This window comes from Macrobrachium nipponense, chromosome 11 (genome assembly GCF_015104395.2).
Source record: "Macrobrachium nipponense isolate FS-2020 chromosome 11, ASM1510439v2, whole genome shotgun sequence".
Classification (NCBI taxonomy): Eukaryota; Metazoa; Arthropoda; class Malacostraca; order Decapoda; family Palaemonidae; genus Macrobrachium; species Macrobrachium nipponense.
In genome coordinates this window covers 31,553,096-31,580,998 of record NC_061087.1, presented here as the reverse complement: position 1 = coordinate 31,580,998, position 27,903 = coordinate 31,553,096, and the positions used below count along the sequence as shown (strand labels likewise).

Sequence of the window (27,903 nt, the reverse complement as noted above, 5' to 3'; positions counted from 1 at the left end):
GCTTACTCTTTGAGGACTTTGAGCCGGAGCTAGACCCTTTAGACCTGTCTGGGCCGGGATTACGAGCCGGAGACTTACGCGAAGAAGAGACGAGGACGTCTTCTTCGAGGACGATGACGTCTTAGTCAAGGTCATATGCTTAGACTTGATCTTAGGCCTAACCGAAGCCTCTGGAGGAGTATATAACTCATCACCGGTAAAGCCTGGGAAGGATGGTGAAGTTGCAGGGGTAGAAGAAACAGTCACTCCCAAGGGGGACCCTTGGGTACCTGCAATTACTTACCTCCCGACCAAACAGGTCGTCTATACTACCATAGGTTCAACATTTATATCCAGGGTTGCGACATCCGTGGAGATATCCTGGTCTTGTTCAGTCAAGGAGGCCGCCAGCTGTTGTTTTGGATAAGGCAATAGAGGGGTCCGCCTCTACCGGTCGACGTATCCAGTCGCCTTGCCTCCGGGGAAAGATTAACAAAGCTAAACGCTTCTCCAGTATGTAGGGCTGACCCTTGGCGGCGTTCTTGCCAAAACCTCCGACCCAGGCCCGCAGGGTAGCCAATGCCGTATCTCTTACTGCCGGAGCCTGTAAGAGAGGATATATTTTAGATTTAAGAACCACTTAAACTAAAACTTAGGATATAACTTAAACTAGATGCCTTAAGTTAAAGTAATGATGAAAACTTAAGAAGTAAAAGAAGCGGAGCGGCATGCGGAGATGGAATACTTACGCCTTCCAAAAGCTGCTCACCAGATCGTAAACATATGGTACACGTCTCATGGTACCAGACCTGGATGTCCCCGTGCGGAGTCGCGCATGGAGCATGGGACCGGCAAACTTTCGTGTCCACGGGGGAGGGGTCCTGAAGTGTAGCGGAACATCCCGGATGCTCACAGTTGGTGGCCTGTAAGTGGGAAGACACATGAGTATCTTAAGGGGTAACACTTACAGACTAAGGACAAAAGAACTCCGTTACGTGGCGGAGCTCGGAAAAAATTTGGGCATAACCCCTCCCTGCATTGCCTGAATAGGCTATAATCCCGGAGAGATCCGGTTAAATACTAAGGGAGGGGTGGGGATGGTTTAAGAAACTTAAGATAAACTTAAGATAACTTAAACCTACATGCAAGTAACCGACTAGGTCCAGTGAAGCGGAGTGTAGTAACTCAGCAATACGGTAACCGGTTAGTAAAGACCTATTGTATGCTCCGGTCCAAACTATGGTGGACTATACCCTTCCGCTGGATACCAGGACTCCGATAGGGAGGAGCTCTAGTAAGGAGGGAAGGGCGAGATGACATACAGACTCGCGCTAACCCGGAGCGACAAGGAAGTAACGGAGGGGGGGGAAGGCCAGAGCCCCCCACAACGTACCACCCGGCCGAGCCGAGAAGCGGAGAGGTCGGAACCAGTCAGGGACTGTCGGACTCCCAGGCCCCTCCGGTGGAGGGGAAGGGGGAGGCAGGCTCGGGCATGCTGGGCGAGCAAGGACAGACCGACCCACCCCCGCCCAGCCCCGACTCTATGGGAGAGCGGGAGAGGGGGTGGGGGAAGGGGGACTGGCAGGCGCCTGGCTGACTCGTGATCACGTAGTGACCACGAGGCGGTAAACTAAGATACGGTAACCAGCCTAGGCCAACCAACTGATCAGAGAGAAGCTATCGGGGAAGCAACTAGAACTGAAAAGCGGTAGCATATAGGCCCATAGGGCGAAAACCAACTGATCAGAGAGAAGCTATGAGGAAGCGATACCGAACTGATCAACGGTAGACTAGGCTCTACGAGCCAGGACCTAGGCTAAGCCAGACGCCAACTAACCTAACAACAACAAAACATAAAATATAATATATAATAAAAAAAAAGAAATGAAAGAAAGAAGGTAAAATAGCAGGAGAAAAAATCCAGGAGTGGTGCGACTAGCCCGAAGGCAAGTCTACCACTCAAAGCTAGTCAGGGGTGGGGCCGATACAAAGAACCTGAACTAGGGTCTGGATAGAAAAAGCCTACATAAGGTGAAATACATACATGTATAACAACTTGAGTAGACGTAATAACGCGGATAATCAAAATAGAGCGTAAAATAATAATGGGTGTTCTAGGTATGGGAGACCAAGAACGAACCCAACATCGGCAGGACCATGCTGCCATGCTTCCAGCCCCCGAGAACGTATCTATACCTAAAAAACGGCAAATACCGTCTCGGGGTGGGACGGAAAAAACTCGCTAACCGTAAATACTGAGTACTTAACTTAGCTGCTGCGATAGCTGCACGCTCCATTATAGTAAAAATCCGAAAGGGCACAAAAAACACAGAGAGAAAATTAGCACTGTGTGGCTCCTGGCGCTAACTTTTAAAGGATGGCCACTAGAGGCGCAGCAGTCGCAAGCATGGGATGGTGTAGTAGTAGTACGAGCTGCTCCCTCTGTGGGACGGCTCCCTCTTGGATTTTTGGTGTAGTGGGGTAGATTTTCTATTGGCATTTGGCTCGTGGTAGTGGTCTCACTCGCCTAGTGTTCATACCGACACCCTCTAGAGGGTGAGCGGAGTCAGTCATACTGACCTTTTTCTTTATTTTATTTATTCTCTGGTATGTGTTAGTACATTTACCCTAGAAATAATAGATTAAAGGATATTTCGCGCAAGCGACACGAGCTGAGTCCCAGAAATATAAATTTGAACCTACTATAATTTCAGTAAAACAACTTGTACACTACATGCATTGTAGGTAGAAGTTAGGATTCTGTACAGTTTAACTTTTTTTTAAACTGCAACCCAGTCCAAAGTCCAGGTAGGCAAGCACTGCCTGCCATTGACTTGTATGTTTTAGTGGTTACTATAAGATTTTGTTCCTGTTATGGATGGTTTGACATATTAAAATTTTTTACATTTCCTAATTTCTCATTTAGCTATTCTGTTTCTGTATAACACATATATGCTTTAATTGATTCAAGTAAGGAAGTAGGAAGGACAAGATATGTCAGGATGAGAATTTAAACCAGATGGAAATTTATTTAGACCAGATGGAAATTTAGAGTATAAGGAGAATCAACAAAACTCATCATTAATCAAAAGATACTTTTTCTACAAACGATAATACTACATACTTACAACTTGAATACAAAAGTCTTGCCACAAACATTGCACAAATGACGTCGTTCTTTTACATGTTTTGAGAGTATGTGCCGTTTACTACTTTCCTTTGTACTCAAGTTGAGGCCACAGAATTTACAAGGGTACTGTTTCACTGAAATATAAGAAAAGAAGTTTTGTTACATCACTCAATACTACCTATGTTTTCTACACATATTTTGTGCACAAACAGCTTATTCAGGGAACTTGTCAAAAACAAAATTGACATTTTCATAATAAAATAAGTTTTTATATATATTTACCCTAATTAAATTGCCTAGTTTCACTAACTCGGCAGCTAAAAATTTCAAATTCGCAGGTCGTGCTATTTTTGGGGGGTAGGTGACTAAAACTGCCCACTTTCAAGAGAGAGACAGGAACAACTAGGCAAAGAGCTCAATTTGTTTATGCCCTTGTGTCCACGTGAGGGGAGGAGGGCAGGCTCCAATCATGTAGATATTGGGTAAGTATATATAAAACATTTTATTATACGAATGTCATTTTTATATAACTTACCCCATAATTATATTGATGATTCCCACATTGACAAGAGATGGGATGCATGGACATATCTTCCCCAAAACATTAGGAATGGTAATGAATTTGAGACTAGAATATATGCCAACATTTATACAATGTTTGTTGTTTCCTTACCAGATAAAAGAGTCATTGCAGGAAGATACTAGTGGCGTGGTGGTATAGCAGAGGGTCACCTACTATTTAGTGGGTAACTGATCACGATCTGTAGTGAATGCCGCCGTTGCGCCTGCAACCATCGCTAGGATCCAAAAGTCTGTAGATAAGCAATCAGGCAGTGTACGTTCGCGCCAGCTTTCCCCTTCCATCACTGATGGCCCAAGTTTTGTCTTTGACAAGACCACTGTTATGTCCATGCCTGGGCTTTTGTGGCCTACATTTCAAGCATAGGCTGTGTGCCAGATATTCACATTCACCCCGGTTCTGTTGGTTTCTGCTAGGCAATCAGGGCCATGGAGGCATCAGGTCCACATACAGTTCCACATACAAAGTCTAATACAAATGAGATGTCTTTGAGGCTGCAAAAGGCTTATCAAGTTCTCATGAGGCATCAGCAAGTCCACACAGGCATCAGGGAGTCTGCACATGCATCAGCAAGTCCACACGAGGCGTCAGAATCGCCTCTTAAGTCATCTGTCTTGTCTACCTTGCTGCCAGCTAGGAAGACTATGGTGTATAGAATGGGGGATTTTTCCCCCTTTTCTCCTGATTCAGCAGTTTTTGTCTGTTTTTCCAGCCAAGAGAGGTACAATTCCATCTGTTACATGGAATCTCTCGATTCAAGAGGCCAAGAATATGTACAAGAGGTTGGCTAATGCCATTGAAGCTATGTCCTTTAGTGAATAGCACTGAACTCTGTTGAATAGTGCTTGAAGGAGTTTGGTGGACTTCTTCCTCCTTGGGCCAGGTCCCCTTTGATAAGCCCTAAGGGTTTTTGCTCCCCTAGACAAGGCATTTCTTGATGTGATAGGTGAACTATCACATGTCACTAGCAACCTCACAGTTCACACAAGAAAGCAGCTATGCTTTCTGCTGGTTCCTTCAGTCTCCCTCCTTAGCAGACAATCACTGATTTCAGTTCATCCCTTTGGGAAGACAATCAACAACTAGCTATCCATATCTATAACTGCAGAGATGGTATAAACCTCTGTATCCAACTGTTCCCATTTTTTCATGGAGGCTGACAGCCTCCAGTCTTCAGCTGCCATGGAGAAAGGTGCATGGATGTTTAAGATGGACATAAAAGATGCATACTTTTTTGTCCCCATTCACCAACTTTCAAGGTAGTTCCTGCACTTTGTCTTTAGGGAAAGACATTGATGTAAAGCTCTTTATTTTAGGTCAAGTTCCACACCCCAAATTTTTGCTAGGGTGCTATTCCCTTTGCAATGCTTCACTTTTTAGAAGTAAAGATGCTTCTGCACCTGGAAGACTGTATTATCTTTGCAAAGTCCAGGAAGGACAAGAGAGCTTCTACTGGGCTTGGCAAGAGCCCTAGGCTAACCAATAAAATGTTGCAAAGTCATCCCTGGAACATAAACAGGAAAGTTTGTTCCAGGATGTGGTGACCAGAGAGGTAACTACCAGGATGTGGTGACTGATTTGGTTATTTTCAAGGTTTTTCCTTCACAAGGTTGAGTGGACAATCTGTTATTAATCTCGAGAGAATTCTCCTCCTCAGGGAGCATGCCCATTAATGCTGGTTGTATCTCTTAGGCTACATTTCTTCTCTGGAGAAATTTTAGTTTTGGGTGCTCAACTTTGGAGGATACCTCTTCAATTGCACTTGAAAGGCATTGGCACAGAGAGAGATTCAGCCAGACCATGAGTTGAAGTCATGGAGCCAAGAACTGATGTCTCCACATTAACTCCAAGGAGTTACTGGCTATCCAGGACTTAAAAGACCTGAATCTCTGTCCTCTCAGACGTAACTCGTCTGGCTTATCCAAGAAGTCATGGGGGCACGAAATTGGAAACCTTGGTAGCCATCACCAAGGATTTAGCCTCTGGACAGTGGAGAGGAATAATGTCCACATGGCCCAGTTTGTGACTGGCTGACTGAATGTTTTGGCGGACATAATAAGTCACCCAGGTACTCTCCCATGATTGACCTTAAACCCTGTAGTTTACGAGGCGATTTGGAGTGTTCGGCTAACCCCTCATTGATCTCTTCGCAATGAAGCTGAATCATTGTCTCAATTTGTGTCTCCCCAGTTCCAGACACTCAAGCCTGGGCAGTAGGTGTTAGAGTTCAATACTGGAAAAACCTATTCATGCATGCCTTCCATATGTTTTTCCTGTTAAAGGGGGCACTCAAGAGTTGAGGGCTACCAGGAACACCACCATGATTCTAATCACACCTCGGTGGCCAAGGAGGCACTGGTCCCCAGTCCTTGTGGATATGTTAGGAGAAGTTCCCAGACAATTACTTCCATGGACAAATCTCCTTCATCAGGTGGGGAAAAGGGAAGTTTCACAAATATATCAAAAAGCTTTGTTTAACTGCATGGAAACTGTCGACAAACTCCACAGCTATAGAGACTTTTCTAAGTCATTTAGGGACTCTTTCCTAACAGCAAAGGGAAAGTCCACTACTGTAGTTTCTTGTTCAATACAGTGGGAGCTTTATAGATCATGGTGCATTTCCTGTCTCTGAATCAACATTAACAATATAATATAGTAGCTGCGCTTCTTGAGAGATGCAAAAGATTTGTCTGTTTCCTCCATCAAGGCTATAAATCCAAGCTGGCTTATGTATTAATTCATTCTGGATTGAGTATTTCAAAAGAAATTGACTTAAGCAAAGCAATTTGCTCATTTCACCTGGAATCCCTAAAGTTCTGCTAAAGCTGCTCTTATGGTACCTTGACGCTGTCCTTAGACCTTTCGAACCCAAGAGAGGTTTCTTTCAAGCCCCTTTCTTGGAAAACACTTTTTTGTGACATTGGCTTCACCAAAAATGACAATTTGTCCAAAATTGCATTTTTCCTAACTATACAAACCTGAGGTCCTTTTACAATAGGAAGGTACTAGCGGCAGCTGGATAGGTCGTAAGCTTTCGAACAAGGGGTTCGGTAGTTAACTGCTTGTCCGACAGGCGCGTTCCATGAGCGCGACTGGGAGGTAAACAAATCACTTTGCTTTTGGCCCAAGCAAAAACTGCAGAGTGAGGGGTGGCATGAGGTGGGACTATTGTGTAAAAGGACCTCAGGTTTGTATAGTTAGGAAAAATGCAATTTTGGACAATTGTCATTTGTTCCGACACGGCTACAAACCTTCGTCCTTTTACAATAGGAAAGACTCTTCTTGGTGGGAGGAATCTGAGTCTTTTGTGAACAGACTGGTGTTCGCCCAACCTTGAATGCCTCCCTGGTCGTAAGAGCGAGGGAGGGAATCCAAGCCTCTGTCCGATTGATCGGGGTGTGCCCACCGCAGGATCAATGGTCAAGCCTCTGGACCAAGTACTAAGAGAGAGGCAAGGCGTATCTCTTCGTACCAGCAAACAAGAACAAGTTCCTATTTGCAAGAGGCAACATAAAGTTATGGTTTGTCTCTTGTTGGCATCCACTTCCCCCCCCTTGTATGGAGGAAGGAAGTGGTGGATATTCGCTCCCATCCCTAGTGAAAGGGATAGGATGGGGCTCTGTCGAGTAGCTCACCGGCATCTCGTCCTTATCCAGCAAGGTGATGACCGTATCCCTCTACCCACAGGTAGAGGGGGAGAAAAAGATAGGAAGAGAAGCCAGAGTCACTCTCTCATTCACTTATCTATTCTTACAGTCACACCAGGACTCGATGCTGTTCAGCCTGCTAGGGTCTGGGTTAGCTACACAACGTGTTGAGCAGCCACCACGGGTCCCAAGGAAAACGATCCAAGGACCTGTGGGCAATATCCAAAAAGGTAGGAAGGAGGTGTCAGTGGTTCTTTGGTTGTACCAGACCCCTGCCTTCAGTACCCCTGCGCCACGGAGAAGTTCTTGTTGTAACTCGAGGGAGTGTACTTCTAGGTCATCTTGGTGCTGACGAAGAGTCTTCAACACTCAGCCTGGGATGTCGAGTTTCTTCAGAAAGCGCGGTCGCGCTTTCACAGGACAAAGCAGCATCTCCTTCGCATCGAATGCGGTGAAGTCCATTAGGGAGGGGATTGTGAAGGACTCTAACCGATCGTCCAGGTAACCGAAGGGTTCAGAGTCTTCGCTACGAATTTGGTACGAAATCGAGCGTCACGAATCCCCATCCCCTGGATGCTTGACTTCGCAGGAAAAGTCATGCAATTACCTCAGAGGAAAAGAAGGGAATGGTCGTATGACCTATCCCTCTTCTCGACTTCGGTGATGTCCTGTACCCATACTGGTCTATCCGTCTGCAGCGAAGTTGTTCTTCTCGGTAGTGGATAGGACACCGACACTCAATGGTGGGTGCGATGGTATGGGTACTGTGACAAGCCGTTAGGACGAGAAAAGACTGTTATGGAACAACCGAACTAAGTCCACAGCGAAGTTCGTAACAGACTTGGGCGCTCTGACAGCTGCCGACTGACTGCGTTCGGTAGGAGGCAAGTTGTCCAAGCACCCGAGCAAGTCACGTGACCTTCGCCTTAAAAGGGTTATGCCAAGAGACTAAACAAATAATTTGTTCGTCACCGATGCCAGAAGGCAAGGTGATGACTCTCTTAAGGCATGTGCCCAACAGGCGAAAGTCAATTGCCTTCTAGAGACCGAGGTCCCTGATGGCAAGATATCTCATAGTATAGTTAATTCTCGGCTAAGGAGAAACAACACTAGTGTCGTTGAAGACGAAGGTGTACAGAAAATGCAACCTACGTCTTCACAGCTGAACCGAGAGAAGGATTCTCAAAGATTCTGAACCTGTGCTACAAAGACTGAGAAACGCTAACCGCTATTCATTGCTGTCCGGTGAGGATCGTAGTTGCAATAAAAGCGGAGCGCTTTCAGTAATGAAAGACAGGGAAATACTGCCTGAAGAACTGCTTCTCATGGGGCTGAACATTTGGAAGTAGAGCTGTCAGGTCGGAGAGTAGGCGATGTCTTCTGACATATCTGCTAATTCGGGGCGAGCAATGAATAATTGCACACCTACGAATACGAGATATTTTGAAGACAAACTCAGATGTCTGCAAAAATCATTCGCATTATCGCGGTGCGATGCAGCGGGTGACTAGTACAGACTTCTGTTACCGTGCGGTAAACAGAAAGATGAAAGAGTCCAAGAGATATCTCTGTTGAAAATTCTCGCAATGTCGAAGGCCGATGAAATCGAGCGTCACAGCAGTATATGGTCCTTCTTATTGCGAGAATCCCCGTTAATCAGAGACCTAAGTCCATGATTGTTGGGCAGAGATACGGTTCGGTAGTCAATCAAACCAGGGGAGAGAGAGACGTAACCGACCGTGCATCTCCGAGACCTAGCTGATACTGAGCCGCTATCAGGCAGTTTCAATACGCAGTAGCTCTCGGTGACTCGTCATCCTGAGTTAGCCAGGCAATCCATTTTATTCCACGAAGGAATGCGTTCGGCTAGAACCATCGAGCATAAAGAATACGCTCGAGCAATTATATTTAACCGAAACGGATTTCGGTAAATACAAAAGCTGATTTGGTGTTGTCATGACAATACAAGTATCTAAAATCGAAACTGATAACTGCTGGGAGGTTGCAGGCAACCCCGAATTGCAGGTCAATTAAGATACAATTCGTCTCGGTCACAAACCGTAGAGTTAACTACGGTATGCGCCTACCCCCCGGACAATTCAACTGTTAAAAGAATCATGTCGCGAGGGTAATATACGTAGTATATTTGTAGGTTCTGTACCACGACCTCCATCCTAAATTCTTTCCTCTCAAGGAATGAGAATAAGGATTGGAGATCGACCGCCTTCGTTCTCTAGTCAATAGAGTGAACGAGAAGTCTTTCCCAAGGAAAGCTTCAATGGTGAACAGAATACCGAAGACGATAGTTCAAGCCAAACTGGAAGTTCCCGTCCGTTCTTCTCTATTCCAGGTTAATCGCCTACTGTGAGATACTCTTTCTTTCAGCAGCAGTCTTCTTCCAAATGCTAGAAATTACAGGAATTCGAGCATAAGCGAGGTTCCCGATTATCGTGTAACAATTATCGGGATTCTCGCTCACTTTGGACCGTGATCTCGCCTAAGTGTTTGGAGATCGTAAAAAACTCGAACACTCTGAGTGCGCTAGAAAATTCCGTAGAATTCTAAGTACTCTGCGAAACCCCCCACCGAATTCGTCAAACGATATCGGCTGGTGATCCTCCCGATTCCCCGTAGAAATCGAGAAAGGGGCAGGATCCCTCCTCTCAACGACCGGGGCTTACGTCAGGTAGGACCCGAAGGTCCCCCCCGGTAGCGCAGCCCCATACTGTGGGATCTTACAGAGAAATCTCTGTAGGATCCCTCCCCTTTCCCTCGTAGCCGTAAGGAGAGAGGGGAATGGGGGAAGAATTGGATACTGGCTCGCCTTCCCAGTGGAACTAGCAGTTGGAGAAGAAAAGGAGCAGCCATCGCCTTACGGCGATGGCCTCTCAGAGGCCTGGGAAAACGTATCGTCAGGGGAAAAGAAAACGTTTTCCTCGAGGAGGGTTACGAACTCATACTGTAGGTAAGGTCTGCCGCCACTGTGAACGTCGTCTGGGTGGGGGCTGATCGACACCTGACAGGGGAGAGCCGATACCGTCCTCCGACTCATTCCAGTCCTCGTCGAGGTCGAAACCTCAGGAGGACCGAAGGGGTATTCAAATACGGTGTCCGAAGACACGTAGAAAACGCCTCTGTCGCAGTAGAGGAGTGAAGTAGCTTGTTCGACCGGCCAGACTGAGAGAGCCTTCTTGTCCGGGAGACGGAGAGACTACCTGGTTCAACACAGTCGGCAAAACCGCTCCGATCGCGGCAGAACCACCGTCGATTTGGGTTCCCTCTCGGGCCCCAAAACGACTCGAGCCGAGACGTGGCTTCTGCTGGTGGGAGCGGCGATCCTTCCCCGAGGTCGTTGTGCTGACAGAATCAGCGCCATAACCTCGGCAAAGTTCCTCTGGATCTCGAAGTCACAGCATCTTGCAGAGTGGGACCGTTAAGCCCTTCGAACAAGAGCATATTCCGAGAACCTTCCTCCTAAGAAGGGGGAACAGCGACAGCCTCTCGGTCTTGTCCATCCACTTGCGCATACGTCCTGGCCGGTCCAAGAACCGTGCCTGGCACGTAGGGCGTCGTGGTGGGATCATGAGGGGCGCACGCCCTCACGATCACTTCCTCAATACCTCGCTCCTCCCGGTGTAACACCCGAGGAGGTTGAAGGTACGGGAGGGGAGGTGGCAGACTGACCTGACACTCCCTCCTCGCTCGCTGGCAGAACCAGCAGGCTTGGAGGGCTGCAGGCGATCGTCAACCCGCCGTGGCGATCGAGCTGCAGGCCCTGGTCGAACCGTCTCGCTGTGGAGTAACGGCTGGACCTGAGCACAGCGGCCCCGTTCTCGAGTGTCAGAAGAGCTGGTGCTGGTTGCCGTACCCGATCGCTCTCTGTGAGAGCGACGGTCAGGCAACCTGCAGGCTCACTGTCACAGTGAGACCGGTGCTTGTCCTCACGGCACGTCACGTCGCTGTTCCAGCCGTGGCTGGCACCGGCGAACGGGAGGACCCTCTTCCCAGCCTCAGCCCGTGGCGGTCGTGGACCGTCACGTCCCCGTTGGGTAGCCAGCTGGTCGCCGCGAGAGCGAGAGCTGGTCTGGTGAGAGGTCGCGTGAGCGGCTGTCACCAGTCTTCCGCCCCGTGCCGTGAACCTGACGCTGAGCGGACTCAGAGGTCTGGTTCCTGGCTGCACGGTCGCTGGTAGGCGACCGTACACTCGGTACCTCCCCGGCGAACGAGAGGCCGCGACGGGACCCCCCCCATGATGCAGTGGCAGAACCACTGACACCAGGCGAGGAAGTACCGGTGTTAGCCGGTACCCCTCTGGTCCCCGTAGTCTTCTTCCTTGCGGAAGAAGAGACGGGCCCCCGCTCCGAAGAAGGAGCAGGAGGACCAGCGGAAGGAACCCTCCCGTCCCACCGAGGTGAGACGGGTCCCGAGAAGCTCCCGAGGGAGACTTCTTAGGAGGGAGGAGGCAAGGTTCTTCTTCCTCGGCTGTGAAGCCTTAGAAGTCGAAGGGGAGAGGCGGCAGCCGACGACGATGAAGAAGAGAAGACGACGACGACGACACCTTCCTCCTCTTCTTCGTCATCTTCCTCAGGACAGACGTAAGATCTGCTATCCAGGGCGGAGCCGGGGCTGCTGTAGCCGAAGCCACAGGGCCCGGACGCACCTGTACAGACAGACCAAAGTCTGGGGTAGTACCACCACGAACAGGGACGACGTCAGCAGGTATGGGCATCTCAGGAACAGCAGGCACAGCCAGCACAGCATCGGTAGGGACAGCCAGCGCAGCAACGGCAGGGACAGCCAGCGCAGCAACGGCAGGGACAGCCAGCGCAGCACTGCATGGACATCAGCCCAGAATCGGCAGGTACGGCAGGCAGCACCGGAAACACAGGAAGTTGAGCAGCAGCCAGCAACATCCTGGTACAAGGCGGCAGGTCCAGGGGCGAGCTCTAGGGCAGCGGAAGTGTGGTCGCGGCAGCGCGGCAACCACGAGCAGCGGCGGCACGCACCCCCCCTCTCGGTACGGCGAACGGCACTTCACAGTGGCTGTAGGCCAGACTGTTACCACGTGAGGCGAGTACACCAGTGAGGAGGGACGTCGTCACCTGGAGCGTGGTCACCACTCCATGGGTGACCGCAGTAGGCCCAGACATAGAACCGCAGCCCCTGGACACTAGCACGCCCTGCAAATGGAAGGACGCCCATACCTCACCAAGGTCCACCCTCGTGGCAGTAGCACCTGCGGGAAATAACATAGTAGTGATTAGTGGGGGGGAAGTCCCCTCGCGCGGGGGGGTGAGCCCCACACCGAACGAGTGGAAGACCCCGCCCGAATACAATTGTACATCGGGCACCGAGCGCTCGCGCTCGACGGATCGGGCGAGGAGGAAGAACGCAGATAACCTCCCCCCCCAAGGGGAAGGGCCATCTGTGGGAGCTGAGCGGGGGGGGTCTCGTTCCCCACACCCCGCACAGCACCCATGTACCCAACAATAATAATAAGAGCCCGAGAGCAATCGTGCCCTCGGCCCGAATGCAAGGGCATAAGATCAATTCCCTGACTGAGCGGAACTTGAACCAAATAATATTGATGCAATCAATAATAAAAGGAATAAAATGAAAAAGAATCTTGCATTACGATTCACTTCACAATGAATAAGGGCTCGGATCGAGCGCATTTGCGCCCTCGGTACCGAGCGCAAGGGTAAAAGGATCCATTCCCGATTATGAATGGAAACCTTGATCCATAATGAATTGATGCAATCAAAATATATATGAAAATGAAAAAGAATACTGCGCTTGCGATTTTCACTTCAATACAAATAAAAGGGGGAAGGATCAATTCCCGGGAAATAGCGGAAACATTGATCCAAGTAAACAATGCAATCTCAATAAAATATGAAAATGAAAAAGAACTGCACTTGCGATTTCACTTCATTCAAATAAAAAGGGGAAAGGATCAATTTCCGGGTAAGCTCGGAAACTGATCCAAAATGAGTATTGCTACAATCAAATAATATATATGAAAATGAAAAAGAATACTGTACTTGCGATTCCACTTCCATACAGATAAGTTTTCGTGCCGAGCGCATTCGCTCGGCAACAAGCATACAGGTCAAAAAAAAAAATATATAAATGAAAAGAGCACTTACTTACGATTTTCATCTACACATTTCCAACCAAAATATACGCTCGGAGCGAGCGCTCTCCCGCCCTCGGCACCGAGCATACACAATACGAGGATCATTTCTGGGAAAATGAATTCCCGCACTTACGCCCTTCAGTCCCGGCACTCGGGTAATCGGAGGGCGTGGTGAAACCAAGATCCTTTAATTCACAATTGAATTCAATGGAAATAAATATGAAATGATTGTACTTACAATTCAGTTTCACTAGATAAATAGAAAAAGAAAAACACAACCATGCGAAAGCAAACGACGAATGAACGCGGGGCAAGGAGGCGATGATGACACGTCCCACGACGCCAGCAGGCCGAAAGCAAAAAGTGATTTGTTTACCTCCCAGTCGCGCGCGCGCGCCTGTCGGACAAGCAGTTAACTACCGAACCCCTTGTTCGAAAGCTTACGACCTATCCAGCTGCCGCTAGTACCTTCCTATTGTAAAAGGACCGAAGGTTTGTATGCCGTGTCGGAACAAGAGTAAGTGTCTCAGAAGCAATATCAGCATCAGCAGGATTTTCACATACTGGAGCAGAACTACTTTTTTGGTATCTTTCCATGCTAAGATGTCGAGGCTACAGCTCTTCCAAGAGTTTTTTCTATTCCCTCTCAATAAACTAATGCCTGAGGAAGAAGAGGTACATTTATGCCCTGTTAGGGTTCATAGGATTTAAACTATTAAGGAAACAATGTAAGACCTATTTTACACTGTCAAGAATCCTGAGATTCCTGTCTAAAATGCCATGGCTTTCTCTATCAAGTCCACAATCCTGGAAACACACCTTGCATTTTCTTCAGAAGACTGTTTCCTATTGAAGGTGAAACCACATGATATTACAGCAGCGGCTAAATTTATTAGTTTTCGTCAGCTGTTGAGATCCAGTAGGAAAACTGCTATACACTAGCACCTACACTAGTTTTGACAGGGGAGATTTCTCTGTCTTCCCCTTATGTGTTACAAACAGGTACAGGTTCTCGCTATCAACCCCCCATCCTGGGTAAGTGGGGATCGAACATAAATGTAATATCATACTCATACGTACTTTTGTTTTGATTACAGTATAATGCTTAGCTGTACTTGTTTCTCTTAGGTAAGGGCAGAGTTCATTAAAGTAAGCAATGTTGGACTTACATTACAGAGCCATTGTTCCTTATTGGAGAAAGCTACCCTGAGCTGATTAAGAACCACCTTTTCTTGCAAAATGGTGCTGTTGTTTTGGGTGTGACATGCCACAACAGCAACTCAGTTAGGTAGGTGATAACTTTAAGGATAGCATTAGCTGTGGTTTTAGTTCCAATCAGCTCTGCAGGCCTAAGGCACTGAGGCCAAATTTGCAATTCTGCACTGTACAATCTCAACCATCAGGGTCCATATTCTACTTCCTACAGTAATGGACCTCACCTGATGAAGATCCTCATCTGACAATTACTAGCCCAAGGATTGTTTTCACCACATAAGCAGAAGTGATAAGGATATTTCTATCTGATAATTTGGTTAAAAGAGAATCTCCAGCACATAATGTAGTAGTCAGCAAATGATAGAGGGTATGTTTCACCTCAAAAATTATGATTTTCATGATAAAACAAATTTTTTAGGTACCTCTATTATTGAGATCCCTCCCTTCTCCCCTCTAAGACATTACAAGAAGAATGACAACCAAAGCAGTCGCTTTCTTACTCCCACCCTCCAAAGAGTGAGGGTAACTATCAGGAACGTTCATCAACTATTGTTTCAATTTTAACACTTGTCAAATCTGCACCAAGTAGTTTCAGATTAAGCAAATGATAGAGGATAAATACCTAAAAAATTGCTTTTATCATAAAAATCATTATTTCTTGTTAAAGCAATTTCTTTTAAACTGATCCCCACCTCCAAACCCCCATTTCTTTGCAGCTGTCTCAGAAACCATAAATAAATGAGTTTGCCATGTGATTGTGCAAAAACTATAGCAAGTGGGATGTCTTCATCTAGTAACAAGTATTTGGGAATTCCCTCAGAGCACACAAGTAGATTATGTAAAAAGGCGATTTTGACGAAGGAAAAATCTATTCCTGGGGGAAGACCTGTATCGGCCGGTGAAATGTCCCTGTAGCACACATTTCTAGGTATAAATAGATGCTAAATATACCAGAGAAAAAAAGCTAAATGGAATGCTGAAGTTACTACCTTCAACTCGCTCACTACATAGGGTGTCGGTATAAACAAAAGGGCGAGTGGAAGCCACTACCACAGATATTCTGCCAATAAGAAGACTCCTCTCAAAACCCCTCTCTAGATAGGTGCCGTTACGTCGTCTACTTACGTCTACCTTCCGCTCGCTACTACTACAACTTCTCCCCAAAGGCTTCATTCCTGAATTACGCACCCAAGCTTGGGCCAGCTAAAGGGTGGGGGAACAGGAGAAGAGTGGAATGGGTTCACCGGGCGACACAGGTCTTCCCCCGGAAATAGATTTTTCCTTCGTCAAAATCCCTTTTCTGGGTTCGACCTGTGTCAGCCGGTGAAATAGTATCAGAGAATTAGCCATACAAGCTAGGTAAATAAGAAAATTTATAGATATATAAGGAAAAATAAAAATTTTCTTAAAATTAAGTTTTAATAACCCATGTAAGAATAGCAAGTTACAATTGGTAAACAAGGGGATCAAATTATGACCAAATCCATACTATCCTGGGAAAAACAACAAGTAAGGAATACAAAACAAACAAATATGAACTATGTCATTGTCCAGGAGTGGGTTGATGAGCAAACCAGACCAGAACATAAGGGAGGCAGGGATTACGAGCGAGGCAGGTAGGAGAGAGTATCAAAGGAAAATTAATAGCAGAATAAAGGAATAGGAACTAGAGTTATAGGACTAGGCCGTATCAGGGGAGACAATGCTCCCTGCAGCTACTGCTGAATATTTAAGGGCCTCTAAATTCTTTAGATATTGGCGTTTAAATACTGTCGGAGATTTCCAACCCGTATATTTTTCAAGATCCTCGAAGTTCATATTATGAAAATAATTAACCGAGGTAGCCACTACCCAGATATCACGGACATGAGGGACTGAATCCGGATTGGCTTGTTTAATAAAATAAAGAATTTGTTGTCTGATTTCTTTCAAGGAAATGGTTCCACCTTTTTCTCTAATAAAAAGAGGACCTGAAGACTTTTCAGAAGTTCTGTCCAGATAAGATTTTAATGTGACAACAGGACACAATGATGGGTCCTATGCGAGATGTATAATCTTCCATGGAGCCCACCTGTTTTGTGGGTCTTCATTCTTTGCTAAGAATTTCTGATCTGGGGAGAGCAGAACTTCACCTGACGGGAAGAAATCAATATGATTTGGTTCTCTAGAAAGAGCCGACAGTTCTGATATTCTGGCGCCTGAGGCCAGACTCATTAAAAATAATGTTTTCCTAAGAAGGGTTATATATGAGCATGATTCATTATCAGTGTCTGAAGCCAACTTGAGTACATCGCTTAAAAACCAGGAGACCGTGTGGGGACAGTCCACCAGTCTCAGACGAGCACATGCTCGAGGGATAGACGAGAAGTATGAATCTGTCAAATCAATATTAAAGCCAAACTGAAATATCTTCCTTAAGGCAGATTTAGTCGTAGTAATGGAACTAGCAGCTAGGTCTCTTTCGAACAGGGTTCTAAAGAATGAAATTGCCAAATTCGTAGTCATCTTTTGGACATCTGATTCTTTTAGAAAGATGGCCAACTTCTTAACTGCTGAATAATACTGTCTGAGTGTTGATTCTCTTTTGTCTGACTCCACGAACAGGATGTTTAGTGGATCAATACTAGCATCCTTCTGTGCCGCAAACTTCATGAAGTCCATAAAGTTAGGGCACTAAGAATTCTTGAGGAAACTGACACAGTCCGAGCTTGTACTATTTGAGTTAGTTTTGGGTTGGGAATCCGTCTGGGACGGAGATTCAACTCTAGTAGAAGAGGAAACCAATTGCTCTTCGGCCAGTTGGGTGCTACCAATGCTACCTGTCCTGTGAAAGATCTGAGTTTGTGCAGGACTTTCATCAGGAGGTTTACTGGCGGAAATAGTAGGTAGATCTTCTGCCAGTTGTTCCAGTCTATGGACATTGCATCTGTGGCGTGAGCTAGAGGGTCCAGATTGGGAGCCACATAACACAGAAGTTTGTGATTGGACTCGGTGGCAAACAGGTCTACCTGAAGGCCCAGGATTTGTTGGCAAATCCAACGGAATGATTTTGTGTCCAAGGACCACTCCGACTCCAGCAGAGTTGTTCTGGATAGTGAGTCTGCAATGCCATTTCATACTCCTGCCAGATGAGTAGCTGACAGGTGCCAATGATTTTTCGTTGCTAACGAGAAAATTGCAATCATTATATGATTTACTTTGCTCGACTTGGAGCCTCCTCTGTTTATGCAATGAACTATCACTGCACTGTCCGAGACTAGTCTTACATAACTGTTCTTGACTGGAGCTAGACGTTTCAAGGTCAGAAAAATGGCCATTGCTTCTAGGACGTTGATGTAGAACTGGCGGAATGTATTCGACCACGTTCCTTGAACCTTCTTGTACTGGGAGTAGCCCAGTACAAGAAGGTTCAAGAGAGGCGTCTGTGTGGACTATCAGAGACAGCGGGGGATATTGTAGTGGCACTGATTTGGAGAGACTCCGTACTTCAGTCCATGGACAGAGTCTTTTCTTTAATATCGGTGGAATCAGAGAGATTTTGTCTCTGAACTTCTTGTTGGCTCTTTTCCGCCAGACTCGATTGATATCCTTCAGTCTGGCTTTCAATAGAACATCTGTTATTGAGGCAAACTGAAGAGAACCTCGAATTCTCTCTTGGGTACGACGAGAAGCTCTTTTGTTCTTGAGGAACTGTCTCGTAGCCTTTGCTATCTCTCTGCACTTTTTGGTGGGAGAGAGAGTTTGTGTGCAGTCAGGTCCCATTGAATTCCCAACCATTGAAAGCGGGACGCCGGAATGAGATGGGACTTTTCCTTGTTTATCTGGAAACCCAGATATACTAGGAATTCTATTACTTTGGCTGTTGCCTTGCGACATTCCTCGTCGTTGGTTGCCCAAATAAGCTCTTAGTTCTTGGACTACTGTCTCTCCTAGCTTGGTGAATATTCTGGGTGCTATGTTGAGCCCGAATGGCATGACTGAATGAGTAAGCTTGTTTTCCTAGTTTGAAGCCTAGGTATGGAGAGAAGTTTCTTGCTATCGGTACATGATAGTAAGCATCTGTAAGATCGATAGAAGTGGTGACGACCCAACGGGGACGCATTGAATGTATGAGTTGAGACGGGACAGGTCCAGAATCACTCTTCATTTGTCCGAGTCTTTCTTCGGTACACTGAACAGACGTCCTAGAAATTTCAGGCGACTGACTTTCTTTATTGCCTTCTTTTGAAGAAGATCTTTGGCATAGTCTAGTAGGTCTGTCATTGGAATCTGGTGAAAACTGACTGGTGGAGGAGGCCCTTTCTTCCATTTCCACCCCAGACCTTTCGATACAATACTGTGGGCCCATGAACTGAAGGTCCAATGGTCCCGGGAGAGATACAGTCTCCCGCCCTCCTGCGGAGCCTCACTGATTGGTTGAGGTCTTACTTCCTCTGCCTCCTCTGAAGCCTCTGCCTCTAGAGCCAGCTCTCTGTCAGAAAGCAACTCTGGCTCTGCTACTCCTTGCATGCCTATTGAAGCCTCGAAACGCTCCTTGTGATTCAAAGGAGGCGTTGAAAGCTGGGGAAGTTACCAGGATGGTCGAACTCGAAGGCTGTTGAGTCGGTTGACTCTGCAGCAGGACAAACTGTTGTTGTGGCTGTGCCTTAGATGTTGAAGGCTTGCCGATCTGGGAGACAGGAGCAGCTTGTACCACAGTCTGAGGTTGAGAGGACTGGAAAGGTTGGTACTTCCTCGGCCTCTTCCTACCTTTGGATTGTGGTCCAGGGGTCTCAAACTTCCTTTTGAGGGGAAGTTCCCAACGGACACAAAGGCTCTGGCTAGCTCTAGCTGCCTCGCTGAGGACGCTGTTAACCATGTCCTCAGGAAAGAGGTTGACACCCCAGATCGATGCCTTTATGAGTCTGTTCGGTTCGTGTCTGATGGAAGCAATAGCAAAAACATGCTTCCTGCAGGCTCGTCTAGCCACTATAAAGTCATACAGGTCTGATTGAAAAGCCTGTAATAGTAACTTTGTGAGGACCCGAAATAGACTCCTCTGCAAAGGTCGTAGCAGTCAACTCCGCCGTGGTGACTGAGTTAATGGACCTACTCAGCCTGCACCTTGCTTCGAATTCCGCCTTGACCATAGGGTCCGGAATTCTAGGCAAACGTTCACTGAATTGTGTGGAGGCACACTCCGGGTAGAGTCTGCCCACCGTGAACGTTGCTGGAGCGTCAGCCCAGCACTCTAGATCCCCGGGGAAGAGCAAGGAGGTAGCCTCCGTCTCTTTTAGCTGAGGCATAGGTTTGTCCTCCATTGCGGCTTGCAGTGGCAATTCTGCAACCTTCGATGTACAAGGAGTCGGAACTTCGTGTGGCGCCACAAACATAGTACAGCAACCTTTATGGCGTGTCAACTTGGTGTTGACACACTCCCATTCCATGAGGGTGCAGACTGAACCTGATCCCTAGGGTAGATAACCATCTCTTTCGGGACTTTGTCTACCCTGACTAGCGCATCCTCGGCTAGTCTAGCATAGCCCGGGAAGGGAAATTGTAGGCGAGTACGTTACCTACCAACTCGTCTGTTACGATCTTTACCAGGTTGTAGCACACCGTACAGGCTTCCGGGTGCCAGACCATACTTCCTTCAACAAGGATGGCGCAGTTGGCATGGGATCGGCAGACCTCATGCCCGTTCGGCCTGTACAGGACGGCCGGACAACCCGTCACCTGACAACGGACCATCTGTAAGTTGAAAAGCAAAATGAGTATCGTCAGATAATGCTGCCGGAGTTAATTCCGGCAGGATGAGTACACTTCAACTAGATACTTAACCAGTTAAAGGCAAAATTGGGTATAATTTTCAACTTACTTGTTATTAATAAAGCACTGGATGTCTCCGCCTGCTCCAGAATCCATACTTGGGATCGGCAAAGCTATAACAAGCGGAGAGGGCCTGATACGAGCAGAACGGGAATAAGGTAAAACCTAAGCCTGAGTCTGATCGCATCGAAGTAGAGTAATGCAACATAACCAATTGTAGGCGCATTCTCTGAGCCCCGTTCCGCCCCCACCGGAGTGGGGAGCAGCGATAGCAAAGAAGATGGAAAACAGAGTAGCGGGAACAACGGTGCGATAAACTCCGGTGTAAACTTTCTGGCGTGTGTGATGGTAGACCACACTACATTGGAACAAATACGGTCCGGAGACATACCAACAGATGCTAAATAAAACGTTCTCTAATATAATCTCTCAAGACTTCACCTACTCCAGAATCTATAACCACATTATTATAACAATAAAAGCCGGTGGAGACAGGCTGATACGAGCAGAACAGGGAAAATAGGTAAAACCTAGGCCTGAGTCTGATCGCACTGGGGAAGAGAAGCAATTCTAAGGTAAATAGAAACGCAGCTCTAAGCTCAGTTCCACAACCACATAAGTGGGGAGGCAGTGACAATATAGAGGAGTATAGACAACAGAACGGCGGAGCAGTGGTACGTACGATCCGGCGTATAGCCTACTGGCTGGTGTGATGGTAGACCCCACCTGGCCAGAGGACCCGCAGGCCCGGAGACATGACAAAAGAGATTAACCCTCTTACACCGACTGGACGTATTTTACGTCGACATTTTTTGTCTCTCGGGTGCCGACTGGACATATTTTACGTCTACATACAAAAGTTTTTTTTTAAATTCGCGGAAAAAATACTTTATTAGGCCTACCAGCCGAACTTTTGAATCACGCGCCTTGGGGATGCTGGGAGTTCCCGGATCAAGGCCTTGTTTTGTTTTTGAAGCGTGACCCAAGTGCGCATGCTGATATCCCTTCTTCTCGCTCCAGCCAGCATCAGTAGCGCATCATCCAAGAGCGATCTTTCGTCAAAAGCGTGTTTTTCTGGACTTGTGCGAGACTTTGAGCATTTGTGTTGCTACAGGACATTCCTAGATATGTTTCAACGACGTGTGAACCGCGAAAGGCGCGTTTTACACGTCGGAAGGGATCGTGTAAGGCGAGTTTTGGACCTGGATGCTGGCGAGGGGCCAAGCACCCAGCATGACCCCGCGCCTCAAGGCCGTTCTGTGCGGCTACGTGTGGCTGAAAGTGTTTCAGGAACACAGCGTATGCCTTTGGTTACCCCTAGGAAGCATGTGGGCGTCCTTAGGGGCATTCGTAGGCATTTGGGAGGCCTCCAACCAAGGGACATAGATGAATATCTATCGGAGCTTGATCGGGAACATGTCGCAAGTCCTCATTTTGATGGCGGATGGTCATCGAGTGATGAGGACATCAGTCCCGATGAAAGTGAGGATGAATATATGCCCCCAATGTCCGTTCGAGGCTCACATCCCGAAAGTGAGCTCGAATTCAGTGGGTTCAGTGCTTACGAGGGGGAATCTGAGGAGGGGGAGGATGGGGATATGGGGTCAAGTTTTATCGCAGAGGACGATACAGAAAGTGAAGGCCTAAGTGAGGGGGGCACGTAGAAGGTCGGCTCGTCGCGCCAGCCAAGGTGAAGGTCGGTCGTCGGAGAGTGACGAGGGGTGGACGGAGGACCCCACCCCTCCTAACATGCACCCCTTCAAGGCAACCCCTGAGCTCACCGTACCAGTACCCCTGACTGTTTTGGGGTTCATCCAGCTTTTCCTGACGCGGGAATTGCTGGAATACCTGGTACATGAGACGGTGGACTACGCTCGGTACTGCCGGTATGAGCTGAGGACGACCTTGTCGTATTACTGGCGGGGTTGCAAACTCATTGACATGGCGCATTTTTTGGGGCTGCACATTTATTTTGGTATGACACCTGCTTCCGACGTCAGGCAATATTGGAGGAGAAATTATTTTTTATGTATGCCTAATGTGCCTGGCGTTATGTCCCATGATAATTTCCTGACGTTGGACAGGTACTTCAACACCTTCAACCGAAGGGCCATACCCCAGAATAACAGTGATCGCCTCATTTTAGTGCGCCCAGTGTTGGATTATATCCGTGATCGATGTAGTAATCTCATGATTCCTGGAAAGAACCTGTCTTTGGATGAGGGGATGATGCCTTACAAAGGACGTCTTAGTATAAAAGTGTATAACCCCAAGAAGCCGAAGAAATATGGTGTGAAATTCTTTCTTATTACCGAGGCCAACACTGGATACGTTGTGGACTTTTCAGTGTATTCCGGGGTCTTCTCCACGCTGCGTGACACTGTATTCAATCTTGTGGGACGTTTCCGTAACCAGGGATATCACCTGTTTATGGATAATTATTATAACTCGGTATCCCTGGCCCAGGACTGTATGAAGCAGGTGTTCACGTCAGTTTTGGGGGGGGGGTACCCTTCGTTGGTGCGTGGGGCCCCGAATGTCCTCAAGAGGTTTGCTAGTCATCCACAACACCTGGCAAGAGGAGAGACAGAGTGGCGACGGAAGGGCGCTGTCTTCGTCATCTGTTGGAAGGGTGACCGACTCGTCCCCATGATTACGACGAGTCATGAACCCATCCAAGAAGAGATCGTACAGCAGAAGAAGACACGTCGACAGGGCCGAGTTGTGTTTGAGGAGTTTCGTATCGAGCGGCCTACCGTCATTGGGCACTACAACAGGCACATGGGAGGAGTTGATCTCTTTGATCAGCTCATCCAGTATTATCCCTTCGCCAGGAGAACCAGAAGGTGGACACAGAAGCTCCTCAAATACATCCTTTTCAGTTGGCCCTCCAAAATGCCTACATACTGTACTGTGGGTACCCGCGGTGACAATCTTCCGAGGTTGACCCACTTACCAGTTCCTAGAGGAAGCCGGGAATGCCCTCATCAACTTCGATCCCGAATGAGTGGCCTTCCATAACTGACCCCTGCCCCGAGCTGCAGATCTGCCCCTAGAGGAAAGGGCAGGATAGGAGGGCCAACTTCGCTCGCCTGGAACCGCCCCTGGCCTTGGAACGACTCCCCTCTGCGCGACCCCTGCTGCCGCCGCCCCTGCTGCCGCCGCCCCTGCTGCCAGCCGCCCCTGCTGCCGCCGCCCCTGCTGCCGCCGCCCCTGCTGCGACGCCCCTCTTGCTGCGCCGCCCCTGCTCCGACGACGCCCCTCTTGCTGCGGCCCCGCCATCACCGCTTCTCGTCGGGTAGTGGACCCTGTGTGTCAGCTGCAGCCAGGGATCACATACTGGAGGCCTTACAAGGGCGAAGGCAGAAACAGTGCCGGGTGTGCCATATGAATGGCAGAAGGAGAGACACCCGGTTCTTCTGTCGTTTCTGCAAAGTTTGCTCTTTGCAGGATAGGGGAGGTGTGACCGAAAATACCAACACACTAAGGTCATGTATTTGGAGCGCGCCCCCTAAACCAACAGCGGAGGGCGCACGGGGCCGCCGGTCCATCAGCAGTAAGGGCGCGCGTCTCCCTCCTCCACCTGTACCTCGTCATGTCGAGTGGAAAAAAATGCAAGACTCTTCAATGGAGGAGGGAGAAACAAGAATAGAACGAAGAGTCAGGATTACGAGTGAGTATTCTGCATTTATTTTATACTTATTTTTATATTTATTACAATTTTTTATATTATCCGTATCTATGCATGATAAAATAATAATAATAAGACATTTCATTGTATGCGAAAAGAGGAGTGTCACCTGCATTCCTTTTATTTATGTATTGGTACCAGAATCGAAGAATGTAATATATATATTTTACGTATAAAATATATATATATATATATATATATATATTATATATATATATATATATATATATATATATATATAATATATATATATATATATTATAAATATTGGTTTTTTTTGGGTAAGCAAATTACTTACAGTCTAGTAATATTCAATCATTTATCTTCACTTTAAAACAAATTGCAAGTCTCTAGAACAATATCTCGATTTATGGTGAATATTTGAAAAAAATATTTTTATTCCGTCCGCGCGCCGATTCTCGGCCGAAAATCTCCGAAACGCGTAGGTCACATTCTCCTAATATTTGTGCCTTTTCATATTACGCTTTTTTTAGAGTTTTATATATGGAAATGTGCGCAAAAACATGCACAATATAACAAAAAATATTGAAAGGTTGTAGCATTTCTCATTTTTGAAATATTTGCATATAAAGTACGATAAGTACGAAAAAAACTACGATCGGTCAACTTTGACTCAACCGAAATGGTCGAAAAACGCATTTGTAACATAAAAATCTTACAGTCTAGTAATATTAAATCATTTATCTTCACTTTAAAACAAATTGCAAGTCTCTAGAACAATATCTCGATTTATGGTGAATATTTGAAAAAAATATTTTTATTCCGTCCGCGCGCCGATTCTCGGCCGAAAATCTCCGAAACGCGTAGGTCACATTCTCCTAATATTTGTGCCTTTTCATATTACGCTTTTTTTTAGAGTTTTATATATGGAAATGTGCGCAAAAACATGCACAACATAACAAAAAATATTGGAAGGTTGTAGCATTTCTCATTTATGAAATATTTGCATATAAAGTACGATAAGTATGAAAAAAACTATGATCGGTCAACTTTGACTCAACCGAAATGGTCGAAAAACGCATTTGTAACATAAAAATCTTACAGTCTAGTAATAATAAATCATTTATCTTCACTTTAAAACAAATTGCAAGTCTCTAGAACAATATCTCGATTTATGGTGAATATTTGAAAAAAATATTTGTTTTCCGTCCGCGCGCCGATTCTCGGCCGAAAATCTCCGAAACGCGTAGGTCACATTCTCCTAATATTTGTGCCTTTTCATATTACACTTTTTTTAGTTTTATGGAAATGTGCGCAAAAACATGCACAATATAACAAAAAATATTGGAAAGTTGTAGCATTTCTCATTTTTGAAATATTTGCATATAAAGTACGATAAATAGGAAAAAAACTACGATCGGTCAACTTTGACTCAACCGAAATGGTCGAAAAAACGCATTTGTAACATAAAAATCTTACAGTCTAGTAATATTAAATCATTTATTTCACTTTAAAACAAACAAATTGCAAGTCTCTAGAACAATATCTCGATTTATGGTGAATATTTGAAAAAAAATTTTTATTTTTTATTCCGTCCGCGCGCCGATTCTCGGCCGAAAAATCTCCGAAACGCGTAGGTCTCATTCTCCTAATATTTGTGCCTTTTCATATTACGCTTTTTTTAGAGTTTTATATATGAGAATGTGCGCAAAAACATGCACAATATAACAAAAATTATTGGAAGGTTGTAGCATTTCTCATTTTTTTTATATTTGCATATAAAAAAAATTTTTAAACAAAAATTCGACATTTGGTCAACTTTAACTCATTCGAAATGGTCGAAAACTGCATTTGTAAGCTAAAACTCTTACAGTATCGTAATATTCCATCATTTACCTTCATTTTGAAACAAATTGCAAGTCTCTATAACAATATTTCGATTTATGGTGAATTTTTAAAAAAATTATTTTTTTACGTCTGCGCGCTATGAATTCATGTATCATTTTGTGATAATATTTTCTCTGTGTTGCTTTTATCGTTTTACAATGTGTTATATACCAAAATGATCGCAATTTAGTGCACATTACAACGAAAAAAAAAGTAACTTGTTACCTCTAACTGTTTTGTGCACAGCGCGATTTGAATACAATTATATATGAAATTTCGTTTTTGCGCTATCATATATCGCATTATTTATATATGATAATGATAATTTTTTTTCATTTCTGATGGTTGCATACTAAACTTCAAGCAATGACAAAAAAAGGAGCCAAAAATGAACTCCTAATCTTGAAAACTAAGCGCGCTGTGATTTTTTGAAAAAAATATTTTTTCCGCTTCCGCGCTCACTCTCAAACCCCTCCGGCATACGGGAGTCATTTTTTTATTTACCGCTCCGGCATAAGAGGGTTATAAAATTTACTAATCACCCAATCTCCTCCGACAAACCCCCTAGATAAGCTATACGCTCTAGCTGTCGTTCATCGGTAGGATTACTTGAGCAGTGAGCTAGCTAGGCAGCGCCGGAACATAACCGGGGCAGAGGGGGAGGGAGGGTAAGTGTCTGGAGGAGAGTGGACGAGTCGTGATCGCCTGGCCACAGCAACCGATCAGTGACCAACCACCTCTCGGGAGCCATAACTAGCCTACCACTAAAGGGGGCAGAAGACGGTAGGCCAACTGACACCCTAAAGGAGGCAAAGGCCCAGGCTACACACAACAAGACAATCATAAAATAATTGATGAGGAATTACTGGAAGAACTGCGAAAGGAGGGAGGGGAACACAGTAAAGAACCCAGTCTAACCCTCCGAGATCAGTACAGATCCGGTCAGGTAGGCTAGCATGGCCTCCAAAGGACGTCATGAAGCGGATGGATAGAACCTAACTAAAACCTCCAAAATCAAATCTTCCGATCTGGTCAGGTACGATAGGTCTAGGCCCTACAAACATGACACGAGAGAGACTCTCTGTCCTGGACCACTCTCCCAGCAAACATAACTGCCTGGTCAGGATGCGGTAAGGGTGGGGCCGAAAGGGTGTAGGGGCATAAGACTGCCTGACCTACCTTCCAAAACCTAGCCTAGGTCTGGTCGGGTATGCCAGGGAAGGGCATGGCGAAGAACTTCTAACCTCAACAAAAGAAAAAATGATATTGTAATGATACAATTAAGTTTGTTCATACTTACCTGGCAGATATATATATAGCTGATAATTTCCGACACCGACAGAATTTAAAACTTACGACACACGTAGTGGGAGTCAGGTGGTTAGTACCCATTCCCGCCGCTGGGAGGCGGGTATCAGGAATCATTCCCATTTTCTATTCATGATTTTTATTTCCACTGTCTCCTGAGGGGAGGTGGGCGGGTAATTAATTATATATATCTGCCAGGTAAGTATGAACAAACTTAATTGTATCATTACAATATCATTTTGTTCATGCAACTTACCTGTCAGATATATATATAGCTGAATCCCACCTTTGGTGGTGGGAGAGACAGAATAGAGGATTTAGGAAACACATATGTGCAGATAATTGATATCTTGATTCCTTACCTGTTAGCATAGCTGGCTTCGTGATTACTGCCACGTAAGTCTGCTTGTGCTACTAGAGTTGCCAGCAAGGTAGAGACCTATGAAGCTGGTGCACTCCAGATGATCTGTCAACAGGGGCGAGACCACGACGTGACTAGACCATGGACCATACTAATGAGGGCAACGAGACAAAAATACCACCACCTGGCTTAGTTTT

At 46.2% G+C, this 27,903-nt stretch overlaps 1 protein-coding gene across 1 annotated transcript in view; it reads right to left on the bottom strand.

The window, feature by feature from the left end:
* Nucleotides 1-27,903, bottom strand: part of LOC135208442 (zinc finger protein 607-like) — a 143,860-nt gene that overhangs the window by 95,991 nt on the left and 19,966 nt on the right. Inside the window, exon 2 of the mRNA XM_064240632.1 lies at nucleotides 3,108-3,254. Coding sequence (XP_064096702.1) covers nucleotides 3,108-3,254 — 147 coding nt within the window. The remainder of the gene's footprint in view (nucleotides 1-3,107; nucleotides 3,255-27,903) is intronic.